Source organism: Chionomys nivalis, chromosome 10 (genome assembly GCF_950005125.1).
Source record: "Chionomys nivalis chromosome 10, mChiNiv1.1, whole genome shotgun sequence".
Classification (NCBI taxonomy): Eukaryota; Metazoa; Chordata; class Mammalia; order Rodentia; family Cricetidae; genus Chionomys; species Chionomys nivalis.
Window position 1 is genome coordinate 53655780 of NC_080095.1, and position 12965 is coordinate 53668744.

The 12965-nt window shown below is 45.1% G+C and overlaps 1 protein-coding gene across 1 annotated transcript; it reads left to right on the top strand.

The window, feature by feature from the left end:
- The first annotated feature begins 7732 nt into the window (after positions 1-7732).
- LOC130882949 (prohibitin 1-like) lies at positions 7733-8752 on the top strand. Its single transcript, XM_057783082.1, has one exon. It carries the CDS (start codon positions 7787-7789, stop codon positions 8603-8605), a length of 819 nt encoding a protein of 272 aa, XP_057639065.1. The 5' UTR covers positions 7733-7786; the 3' UTR covers positions 8606-8752.
- Positions 8753-12965: the final 4213 nt, after the last annotated feature.

A 12965-nucleotide genomic window follows, 5' to 3' on the forward strand; every position in this document is an offset into this window, starting at 1 on the left:
TTACTTACAGATTTTCAAGGCATTTGGATTCCAGGAGAATGGCAGATGTTAGCTATTCTCACTTTCTCCAAGAAGTTTGCTGCTCTACATTACTGGGTTCCTAGACATCAGAGGGCTATTGGTATAATAGGAACCCCTTAACTGAAGGTGCTTTCTCTCCCCAATTCCCCCACATCTTCTAAGCCACACACCAACAAGATTCTTTTCCAAGAATTCAAGTCCTCTTCCCTTCTCCTACCACCTGGGAATGAGAGATCACCTAAGGACAAGTAGTACTATGGACCATCAACTGCCCACTTCTGATGTGGGAGTCCCCTCTGCATGCTGTGAATACCATTGACTAATAAAGAAGCTGCCCTGGCCTGTTGATAGGGTAGAGTAGAACTAGGTGGGGAAAAGTATACTGAATGCTGGGAGAAAGAAGGCAGAGTCAGTGAGACGCCAGTAGCCGCCAGGAACAGTCATGCCAGAACCTTGCTGGTAAGCTGTAGACATGTGGCAACGCACAGATTAATAGAAATGGGTTCAATTAAGATGTAAGAGTTAGCCAATAAGAAGCTAGAGCTAATGGGCCAAGCAGTGATTTAATTAATAGTTTCTGTGTGGTTAATTTGGGGCCGGGCAGCCAAGAACAAACAAGTGGCCTCATGCAACACACTTCCTCTGAGACCTGTAGAAAAGGTCTGCTTCATGGACCTGACCGCTCCTCAGGACCCCACCATACTGTCTTTCTGTACTGTTAATAATTCTGACAAATCTCTTACTCCAAATCATGTTCCTCAAGTCCCCCCTTGAAATCCTAACATCTTTAAAAACCAAGGCAGAGACAGCAGATACTTTTAAACATGAACTCTGCTTTGAGAGGCAAGGAGTGCAGTGAGCCCAACCCACTTCAGAATCCCAGGCTTCCTAACTCAGCATTTAAGATCTGTGTGACTTGGCCAGTCTCTATAACCTGGGTCCAAAATTTTTGTTCATAACCTTAATAAATTTTACTCCATCAAGACAATGAAACTGCCTATCCCACAGCAATATAGAGCTACTTTAAAGATCACATGAGTCTGTGTGCTTAGCACCATCCTCCACTGATTCCAAAAGCAAAGGAACAAAGATGTCCCCTTGGAACAGAGAAGTTTCAGCCACTGTCCCCAGCTCTTACTTGAAGACAGTGGTATATACCAGTGTCGTGAAGCATTGAAGTTCCTTACAGGTATTGGTCAGATACAGCCAAGTTAATGGGCCTGTCTTCCTGAGGACAGCCAGTGGACAGTGTGTTGTAGCCACCTCGTAGGTGTGCTGGATCTCCCAGGTAACTTAATATGCCACTGCCATGTAGTAGACCCAGGTAAAAACCATCTTCCTCAGTGTGAGTGGAGTTGATGTTTTCCCGTGGTTGCTACCCTGACTCACGTTATTGCACAGACCTGACCTGCTGTTCTGATTCTCCTAGAGTTCTCTGTCTTCTTCTCCTCTACCTCAAATAGCCTGATATCAAACTCTATTTTCAATTTTATTGTGTCAGGGTAAATTATCTTTCTGCCTTTTCCAGCTGAAATATAACCTTCTGTGGGGAAAAAAACTCTTTGTCTATTTTGTACCTAATATAATCGGCAATCGATTAAGTGAACAAAGAAACTGATTGATTGATAACCTCTGTGCCTGTCCAGAAAAACACCGAAACTCGGGAAGCTTTCTCAATTAGTAGGTCAGAGAAAGCTGGGGAGGCAGTCTGGCTGAATCAGAAAAATGGTAGGAGGAAGATTTCAATTTTTGATTTTTTTTGAATCATATAAGATGCATATTTGCATCTCAGACGTCACTCTTTCTGACGTCACCAGCCATCTTGAATATGCCTGACTTCTCTTTCTCCCCTCGCTCTAAAGAGACGTCTCTCCCTTCTCTCTTCCCTGAACCCCATAATTTTCCTGTCACATCTCAAAATAGCAAGCGTTCTTCCTGCTGCATAGGCATCTATACATATCTTTCTTGTGTAAATGAATGTTTTAAGTAAAGTGTGAAAACGAACTTCAGTTTCCAAACAGACCTATTCTAGTTAAATATGCTATTATAGCAAAAAGTCTAGAATAAGGACCCAGTGGACATGAGCAGCAACAGAGGAGCGACTTAATTGACAGAGGAAGAGAAGCCTGAAGTCTTCTGAGGTCTGAGAAACTGATGTAGATGATGACAACTGCTTTGAGGGGCGTTAGGTCCCTTTGCAGAGGTCAATCCATTGAGTAGCAGATTAAGTGAGCTCTGGGTTGGATGCTAGATGTCTCAGGTATGCACCAAGTGTTTCTCTAAGGTCAGGATATCTGTCCTAGGCTGCAGCGCCCCCCCCCCCCACACCTATGATCAAAGAACTTACTGGTGCTGTGGCTACTGAGGCAAATGCCTCGGAAAGAACACAAGCAGATCTGCAGCACAGTGAGAAGCCAACAGAAGGAGACGTGAGCAGGGAGGCGTTCAGTCTTATAAATTCGCTTCCACAGTGGGCAGCAGAAGCAGCGTGCCTAACGTCAAGAAGTCGAGAGTTCCAGTCTCCAGTGTGCTGAACCGTAATTGACATTTAAAAATATCTGTGTGTGATTTTATCGTCCCAGCCTCTCTTGTCACCTCTTTCCTATGCCTTTCACCAAGGGAATTATTGTTCTACCCTAATTCTTCCGGCAAGGAAAGCATAAACGCTTTCCCTCCTCATTTCTAGGCTCGGACAAAGTACCTGAGGCAATGCTGGCCCAGCCTGGCTCATAGGGAGTTATGGCTATCCATTAATACACTGTGATAAACAATGCAAAAATATGGAATACAGCCTAATAGTAAACATTACGAATTACAAATTCTTAAATCTTTATGTAGAAAATATTTCTTCCTACATAAAGATCCAGCCACCTTCAGTCCAGTCCAGTGTGTGACATCTATGAGTTTTGGTTACCCAAATAAGTACAGTATAAAGGGGTCACCTTAAATATAAGATGTAGACATATTTCTCACAAAATTACTTCTCTTTATAAAGAAGTTAGCAAACTCCAGTGCCCAAATTTATCAGAATCACACACCTCGATGATCTGAAAATGTGTGCTGAATTAAAATAAAGCCCAAAAGACTTTGCTTTCTTAGCTTATCTTTAGTCCACTGATATAAACATCACGTGGGTATGATTGAAAGCACCATTATTTAAATTTTTGTGTGAGACCTCTTAACGTTGGCTACAGCTTCGACCCTAAGTCTTGTCATGCAGTGTGTGCTCCAAACCCGACTGCCACGTCATGCTGGAGCAGGAAGCAACTTCCCACCATTCAGATCTTTGCGACCATCCCCTCCATCACACATACTTGTTAATGACTTTGATTGTAGAACTGGAAGGGGAGCAGGCCCCCTATGCCTTCAGTTTACATCTGTACCTCTCCCTAGGGAGCACCCCTACCCCGGAGCCACTGAGCTGCACCCACGCACCCACGTAGCAGCGCGCCTCACTGCAAACAGCAACCTTATGAAGAGGAGCGAAAAGGAATAGCATCTCTCTTACATTGCCAAAGTGCCCTTCAGTCTGTACGCCCAGTCCTCCCAGAGGACACAGCAGTCACAGCTCAGTGGCCAAGGGCTGGAGGAAGGGCCCAGGCAGAACCTGGAGCGCTGGCAGTTGCCATGGCAGCGGCAGGACTATGTAAAGCTTCCAGGGCAGAGCTGTCTCAAGAGTTTATAACACGACCATATGCTGTCTGTGTTTAACACATGCTGAGGGAAGACGGTTCATTCTGTTTTCCCACTCCCTCTGTCAGCTTACATTGAGATTACCTGCTGACACTCGAGATGCCGGTCAGATGGGGTCTCAGACCCAGGTCGTCAGGGGATTCTGCAAGAGGGGAGGCGCAGCCCTTTCCCCTTGTTTGGAAGGAGATGACACAGCAGACACTGCGATGTGTTTAGTCACTGGCAAAAATGTCTGACCCTGTGGGGACCGATACCCTTTCCTAACTGCAGAGCGGTTGATCTAAGAGCTTAATTGATTCACTGTAATAATGGAATTACTTAGAAATACTAAGAGCTATTATACCGATGATGCAGGAGATGAGCCTTAAATATACATATGGTCCAGAAATAGCAACAGAATATATTTTCCTCCCTCTCTTCTCCGCTCTCCCTCCCTCCTTCCCTCCATCCTCCTTCCTTCCCTCCCTTCTTCCATCCCTCCCTCTCCTCCTTCCATCCCTCCCTCCTCTCCTTCCCTCCCCTCCTCTCCCTCCCTCCCTCCCTCCCTCCCTCCCTCCCTCCCTCCCTCCCTCCCTTTCTTCCTTTGTTTTCTTATTTCTTTTCTCAGGTGTCCCAAGCTGACCTTAAACTTTCTAAGCAGTTAAGGATGACCTTGAACTTCTGATCCTGCTGCTTCTTCCTCTCCAGTGCTGGGATTATGGTCCTGTGCCACCACTCCCTCTGGTCTGGGAAGGAACTCGGGGCCTTGTACATACGGGACAAGCACTCCACCAATTGAGGTGCATCTCCAGTTCTGGGATTGTTCATTCTATGGCAACTTGAGCTGGCCATGAACTTCCCAGATTAAATACTGTTTTTGGAGGATGTGGGGACAGGATCAGCTCAGTAATGAAAGGGGAAAGGCAAACTCTTCTCCTTCTACCCTTTATTTTATTCAGATTCTCAAGGGCTGGAGAATGGGAACGCACACTGGGAGGGGTGAGCTCCTTTGCTGAGTCCACAGATTCAATGCTGTCCTCGACTGAGAACAATGTTTAATAGGGAAGTTCATGGTCAGCTCTAGTTTACTAATTTAACTTATCAGCACCCAAGGGAGTCTGTCTGTCTGCCTGCCTGTCTGCTCTCATAAGCGTGTGCGAGCGTGCGTGCGCGCGCACACACACACACACACTTATATCTTATTGAAATATAAAAGGCTCAAGTACCACGTATTTACGGAGACGAGTGCTTTACATACTTAGTGTTGGAACAGGATGGTTCTGATATCAGGCTGCATTATTTTCAACAGTGTAATAATCAAAAGGATAGTAACTATGAATGATTTAAAAACTATTGAAAAGATTTCCTAAAGTCTTTAATTCTGGGTTATTTATTATTTCCCCCTCCTCTTCTAGTTTGATCAGGATCTCAGTTGCCACAGAACTGGCTTCAAATACAGGAAAAAGAAGTGTGCCCACTGTGAATTACCCACAGTAAACATTTTCATTTTTTTTATCAGAAACTTTTCAGATGTAGATGACTAGGAATATGCCTCATTTTATCTTGAAAAAAGCCCTTCAAGCATTTTTACAATATTGTAAAGCATGAATTACAAATTACGTTAATCATTGTGCTAACCTTTACGTTCAAAAGTTCTATGGAAAATCCATACTGAAAAGGAAGATTGTTAAATCCTCAGCACTTAAATTAATCAGCCTCTCTTTCTGCCCTATGATTTTTCTGCAAACTGTCTTTTCCTGGTATTTTTTTTTAAATAGTCTTCAATTTTTCAAAAAAAGAGAGAAGATGGATTGGGATCTTCATTTGTGCATCAGGTACCCTGCCCTTGTTCTCAGGAAGATGGAAAGTCTTTTCAAAAATCCCTTTGTAAACAAGCTCTCCAGGCAGTTTCTCTCCTTTTATGGTAATGCAAAACAAAATGTACCATTAGTCATTCAACTCATCTCCCTTTGTGAGAACCATCCAGCCATGTGGTTAAAAACAGAAGGATAAATCACATTTACTAGTGGATGGAACTTGATAATTCTCCATATCCTAACATTAAAATTGACATGGCAGGCATGGCCAAGAAGTGCTAACCAGATCATTCTAAAGAATGAACAACAGTCCTGAAGTTTGATAATGAATTGCCACCATCATGTATACCTTTGCACGCAATCAAACAACTTCAAGAGTGCTGTTTACAAGGCTGCTGCTTCTAAAGCCTGTCTCTGGAAAAGGTCACCGCCCAAGTAATTTTTTCTGATCTTAGGGCACTAATGAATGGCCCCCGGGAGCACACTTGTTAAAAGACCAGCAAAGTACGTACAATACCATTTATTTCCTAATATAGTTGAGGACTGAGGACCATCAGCTGGAAAGTAGAAAGCTCCAGAGCAGAAAAAATCTAAGACACTATCTCCAAGTGCAGCTCTGTCTCCGACTGTCGTTGACTAGTCTCAAAGCCTGTATACTCCCGGTAAGTATGCTCCGTACCCTTCCTCTAAGAAACTGAAGCTACGACTCATTTTGCTCAAACTCATTTTTGGGCAATGATCATCACTCAGAGAGCGGCTGGCTCTACCCCTCACCTGGGCAATGCAGTAGAGATGGCCCTGAAGGTATAGGTGTGGGAGAACCAACCCTGAGCCCCACACCCACCCCCTCCCCCGCATCTCACTCATTGACACAAGGGGTGAACTAGTCAAGTCAATACAGGAGAGCGCACCCTGGTGGTGAAGACGGGAGAGCTGGTGGGCTGACCAACCCTGCAACTACCCAAGCCTAGAAGCAGGGTTGTGTGTTGGCCCACCCCAACATCCACTCCATTTGTAATCTGCTGAAGTAAAGGGTGTGTGTGTGGGGGGGAGGTGTCCTACGGACCCAGGGCTGTAGAATTCCCACAACACAGAGCAGCAGTGGAATGTCCAGGAAGGGTTCCAGTGAGGGCACAGTGTAGATGGTGCAGCAGAGACCAGAGGCCTTGAACCAGACCAATGATTCTTTTCCATAAAGGCCTGCATGTTAAAAAAAAAAAAAGTATGGATAAAGGGTTTTACTACGTGAACGCACCGTGCCACACTGCAGCTCCCATGACAAGATTTCCCCCCTTTTTTCTCCCCCCTACTTCTCTTAAATTTTATTTTGGGGTGGGGTGGGAGATGAGTGGGACTGGGAGGCATGATGTGAAAGACACAAAGAATAAATACATTTTTAAAAAGGAATTAATGACGCAACAGAATTTCCAGCAATTTCTAAAGTAGTCCTAAGTCTACCCCTGCCCTTTTTATGCTCTGCATTTCTGTGCAATTGCCTCCTCAGCAATGACAAATGTGGAACCAGAGTAGCAACAAATTCTGGGGAAAAAAAAAAACAAAAAAAACAACAGTTGAAGGTGCTCTTTGTCCTGCAGTATCAAACATTCATTCAAAATTTAATTTGACATGTAAATATAAATAAACAGTATCTGTCTTGTTGGTTTAAAAAAAAGTTAAATTAAAAGAGTGGCAAGGACAGCCAAAGATAACATTATTCAATGGTAGTGTTCCATTGTTAAAAATCTGTACTGTTGATTCAGTGGACTCTCTCTCTCTCTCTCTCTCTCTCTCTCTCTCTCTCTCAAGTCTGGGCATGACATGGCAAGACACTACTATTTTTTTTAATAAAATTAAACTCATGCTGTGATTCTTTGATTTGCTGAGATAGCCCTTTACGTGTCTGCTGAGAGGTGGTGCAAAGACAGGAAAACTAAACTCACTTTGATGGAGGTGGGTCTTGTATTTATCTGTTGCTTTCATTGATTAATTAATAAAGAAAACTGCTTGGCCCTGATAGGATAGAAAATTAGATAGGCGGAATAAACAAAACAGAATGCTGGTAGAAAGAAGCTGAGTCACTGAGTCGCCATGATTCTCCCACTCCAGACAGACGCAGGTTAAGATCTTTCCTGGTAAGCCAGCTCGTGGTACTACACAGAATATTAGAAATGGGTTAGATCAATATGTAAGAGCTAGCCAATAAGAGGCTGGAACTAGGGGAATTCATGTGGAGGTCAGAGTGGAAGCAGGTGTGAGTGGGTGCAACAGAAGGAATCATGGCTGCCAAAGTGTTTGAGTCCATCAGAAAGTTCGGCCTGGCTTTAGTAGTGGCAGGAGGCGTGGTGAACTCCGCCTTGTATAATGTGGATGCTGGGCACAGAGCTGTCATCTTTGACCGATTCCGTGGAGTACAGGACGTCGTGGTAGGGGAAGGGACTCACTTTCTCATCCCGTGGGTACAGAAACCAATTATCTTTGACTGCCGCTCGCGACCACGGAACGTACCAGTCATTACTGGTAGCAAAGATTTGCAGAACGTCAATATCACACTACGTATCCTCTTCCGGCCGGTGGCCAGCCAGCTCCCTCGTATCTACACCAGCATCGGCGAGGACTATGATGAGCGGGTACTGCCTTCCATCACTACAGAGATCCTCAAGTCAGTGGTGGCTCGCTTTGATGCTGGAGAATTGATCACCCAGCGAGAGCTGGTCTCCCGGCAGGTGAGCGATGACCTCACAGAGAGAGCAGCAACATTTGGGCTCATCCTGGATGACGTGTCCTTGACACATCTGACCTTCGGGAAGGAGTTCACAGAAGCAGTGGAAGCCAAACAGGTGGCTCAGCAGGAAGCAGAGAGGGCCAGATTTGTGGTGGAAAAGGCTGAGCAGCAGAAGAAAGCAGCCATCATCTCTGCTGAGGGCGATTCTAAGGCCGCCGAGCTGATCGCCAACTCCCTGGCCACGGCAGGAGATGGCCTGATTGAGCTGCGGAAGCTGGAAGCAGCTGAGGACATTGCTTACCAGCTCTCTCGCTCTCGGAACATCACCTACCTGCCAGCAGGGCAGTCGGTGCTCCTCCAGCTTCCCCAGTGAGGCCCCCCTGCTTTCACCTTCTCAGGCCAATCAGGCCGTGGCCTCGATCATTCTGAATACACTTTCCTTCTGTCCCACCCCAGAAATCACTGTGAAATTCCGTGATTGGCTTAACGTGAAGGAAATAAAAGCAGAATCACTTCAGATCTGTAATTACCAAATGAAAAAAAAAAAAAAAGAGGCTGGAACTAATGGGCCAAGCAATGATTAAAAGAATACAGTTTCCGTGTAATTATTTCGGGGCATAAGCTAGCCATGTGGGCGGCTGGGTGCCAGGGACGCAGCCCCGCTGCTCTTATTACTACAGGGCGGCCGGGTGCTAGGAACTTAGTCCGCCGCTCATATTACAACATCACTTTACAATGAGCTACGTGTGTTACATGAGAAAGCCTCTGCCGTTCCCTTGCTCACTCTGCAAGTCAGGGGCCATTGATACCCTGGGTCTGTGGTTGAGGAAATTAAAACAATGAAAGGCTTCACCCAAAGCCACATAAGAATCGCAATGATCGTACATGGATCTGACTACAAAGTTAGTGATTTATCCGTCATTTTCTTCCTCTTCCTCCTCTTCTCCTTTTTTCTCCTTCTCCTTTTGAGTGAAGCTTTTGACAGAGTCTATACAGCACAGACTGGCTGTGAACTCACTGTGTAGCCCAGGCTGACCCCAACCACAATCATCTTGTCTCAGTTTCCCGAGTACTAGGATTTCAGATTTATGCTGCCGTGCCCGGCTCAAATCTCAACAAAACTCACTTGAATAGCATTCATATCCACCAAGATTCATCTAACTTAATTTCTGGAACGAGGATTATTCCCTGTGATTACATTATAACTTCCATCTGACACTCTCTGGTTGCCCCAGATGTTGGCAATAAATATAATTAGCACACCATCCCTCTTACAACAATCCAGATTCCTGTGATCAGAGACTGGAACGCCAGCCCTGTCCACATGCAGAGGAAGCAGCCTACAGGGGTCTGGCTGTCAGTAAGCAGGCTCATCTAGAGAACAGTGAATTAATTCAGTAACTGTTTACCAAGTGGCAAACAAAGTGGACCTGCTCGTTGTCATCATTACATAACCAGGGGTGTCAGGGAGGAGGGAGGGAGATGATGCAATGAGGGGCAGCAGAAAGACCCTCAGGACCACGAGGCAAAGACACACGAAAAGTACTTTACAAAGTCAAGGTCAGTGGCTTTTCCTTCTATCTGGGGCCCTAGAAAGCTTTCTTCTGTTGAGCCTTCTAGCTCCCGGTTGAGAGAAAACAGCTAAGCTTGGCAGATAACAGCCATCTCGGCGGTGACAACGGTACTCAGTCAGACTTCATGCCTGGTGACAAGACAGGCTGTCGGAGTTCATACCCTCTACCCAGGATGTCGAATTCCCGAGTGTGTTCCGCCACCTGCATGCATGGACAGATGTATTTATTGATGGTTCTATTGCAAGTCAGATTCCCACGTGGTGCTAAGCAGCCCCTGCAATTTCGACAGGTGGAAGGGAGGCGGAGGAGGTGGGCTTGCAAATGTAGCCGCCATGCTACCCCCTACCGGGCCGCGTGGAGGATCAGCAGGACGTGCGGATTCAGTTCCTGCTGACATTTGTTCCATCGGGATAAGTGACAACTGCTGCCTTTCAAACTGAGCGCACCCCGCCGCACACGCTCACCCCACTCCCTACCCCCTTCTTCCACCCTTCCTGGGGAGCTCACATTGCTGAGCTCGGTTGCCAGTGCTACATTTTTTTCTCTACCCCAGCCCTGGAGGGAGTCGCTATCTTATCTCCATTTTACAAGTGAAGGAACCAGCCAGGGCAGATGAATAGTTTGCCCTATCTGAGTCATGTTTGTAGCTACCTACCCGGAGACACCAAAGTCCTCAGTCCAAGGTGGGCGGAGCCTTGTATATGAATGACAGGAGATGCCAAGACTCCATCTTGTTCTGCCACTTTCCCTCTAACTAGGGCTGCATTCCGTCGGTGCAAACGTATTCCCAAGTACTGTGCTTATGCGCAGTAATGGTCTCAAAAGAAAAGTGTGTGGATAAACAAGAAAACTGTGAAGTGTTCTCCCAAGGCACAATCAGGCTTGCTAGTCTGTTTTTCCTGAATTGCTTTTTTAGAATTTTAGATTTGCTACTTCCGTTACGTCCTAACCTGAACCCTTCAGCTTTCAAAGAAGAAACAATTATTTCTCTGCTTACAATTTTATCTTCCATAGATTGTGACTACTTTCAAATATATAGTCAGTGCCTTCTACTGACTTTTTTTGTTTGTTTGTTTTGGGTTTTGTTTGTTTGGTTGATTTTGGTTTTCCAAGACAGAGTTTCTCTGTGTAGCCCTGAACATCCTGAAACTCACTCTGTAGACCAGGCTGGCTTTGAACTCACAGAGATCTGCCTGCCTCTGCCTCCTGAGTGCTGGGCTTAAAGGTGTGTGCCACTATGGCTGGGCCCATACTGGTTTCTTATAGCGAAGGCATAAGGGACACCAACTCCAGAGATTCTGTCTCAGGAGTGAACCTGGCTCAGGTTCTTATCTGTGGCTATTCTATTTATAGTAATCACAACATGTACATTTTCCATTTAAAACATTATGACCCATGTGACTTAGCTCAGTATCAGGAAGATTCCAGGATGGAAGTTGCTGTCCTTTACCACCCATGGGAAGATGAGCCAATCCCCAAGTCAGGGAGTCTATGTTGGGGCACTCACGTCTTGGTATGTTCCACTCAGGTCTTGTAATCCATAGGGACTTGAATACCACAGCCTGGCCTGCAGGAGCTCAGACGCTAATACAAAGAGTCAGTGGTTGTTCCAAAATATCAGTGTCAAGACAGCCAGGGTTCAAACCCCTGCTCCGACTCCCATGAGAGCCCACTGTTACCAAATGCCTGTCTCCCCACAGTGGGGTTATACAGCACCTGTCCTGAGGAGTCGTGAAGGTAAATAGAAACAATGCACGCAGCGGTCTTAGTCTAGTACCTGGCGCAATGTGAAGCTGTAACAACTTTTAGCCCAGTGTTTATTGCTGATAACACATAATTTATATGTGATCAATTACTTCTTTGCTGGGGTAGACCTCATTAATTGATTAGGGCATTCCTCTGTTAAGAAAAAGAAGGAAGTCTCACGAATTCGTAGAGACTGCTCTTGCCTAGACATTCATGACCAGTCAGTCACTGGGAGTTGGCATGCAAACAGAAACCCATTAGCCCTGCCTGCCTCTGAAAGCTTTTAACAAACTGCCAGGCGGGATTATTAACATCAAGCTTGGTGTCCAAAGGTAAATTGGGAATTCATTTTTCCTCTGAACATATGGCGAGTTCAGCAGTGTGCATCCATGGGCAAATAATAGTGCAAGAAGAGGAAGAAGTATGGGTTCGGCTCTTGGTGAGTGAGAGTGACGTTCCTACCTCCCCCAGGGGCTTTGTCTCCCAGGGTAGTACACACTCTGCCTTCCTGATATACTCCTTTGAAGGAAGTAGTTCCAATGAGAACTGGATATTATCGGGAAAAGTCATCACTATGGTTGACCTGCTCTCTGTGAATTCTCACTAAGTATTACACAGACCATCTAACAATGTCTAGAAGCCCCTCTATACCAAAGAGGCCCAGATCTTTAATAAGTTATCTTTAAATGTCAATTTAGCAGGTTGCAGCTTTGTTGATGTTGTTTTCTTTTAGAATTGGCCATGAGATTTGTCAAGGGGGTTAGGTCTAAGAGCAGAGGAACCTGTTAGTCATAGAGCAACAACGTAGAACAGAATTGGAAAAAAGAACCCAGAAAGGATGAAATACAGCAGTGGGGAGGGATGACGCCTGTATTTCTTTACTTTCAGAAGTTCGGCCATGTCGATGAAAGCAAATAAGGAGACGCTGGTCTCCTGGAACCTGCAGGGCACCCTCCTCTCTTCCATCTCTTAAGGAAGCAAAGCCTCAAATTGTCTCCCTCAGGCTCACCATCAGGAATTATTTGAGGAAAAACTAATTCATACGAGGAGGGAAATGCGCAGGAGGCCAACTATTTCTTCTTATATGTAATGCAATATATAATGCATAGGCATTTGTGTTTAATGACTGTTGTAAGTTAAATTTTATTATTATTACTTAGTTTTAAAATGTTTATTTTTCAAATTTGTGATATTGTGTTGAATGTGTGTGCTTTATAGGAACATATGTTTTTAATGGGTGTGTACATCCATGCACTTGTGGGTAGAAACCAGAGGAGGATCGTTGTGGAATATTAGTTTAAGATGCGTTACGTTTGTTTATACTGTGGAATATTTGTCTAATGATGCAAAGAATTATTGCATTCTTTTATGTTGCATTTGTTTAACTCTGTGAAGCTGTGTGACTTTGCCTGA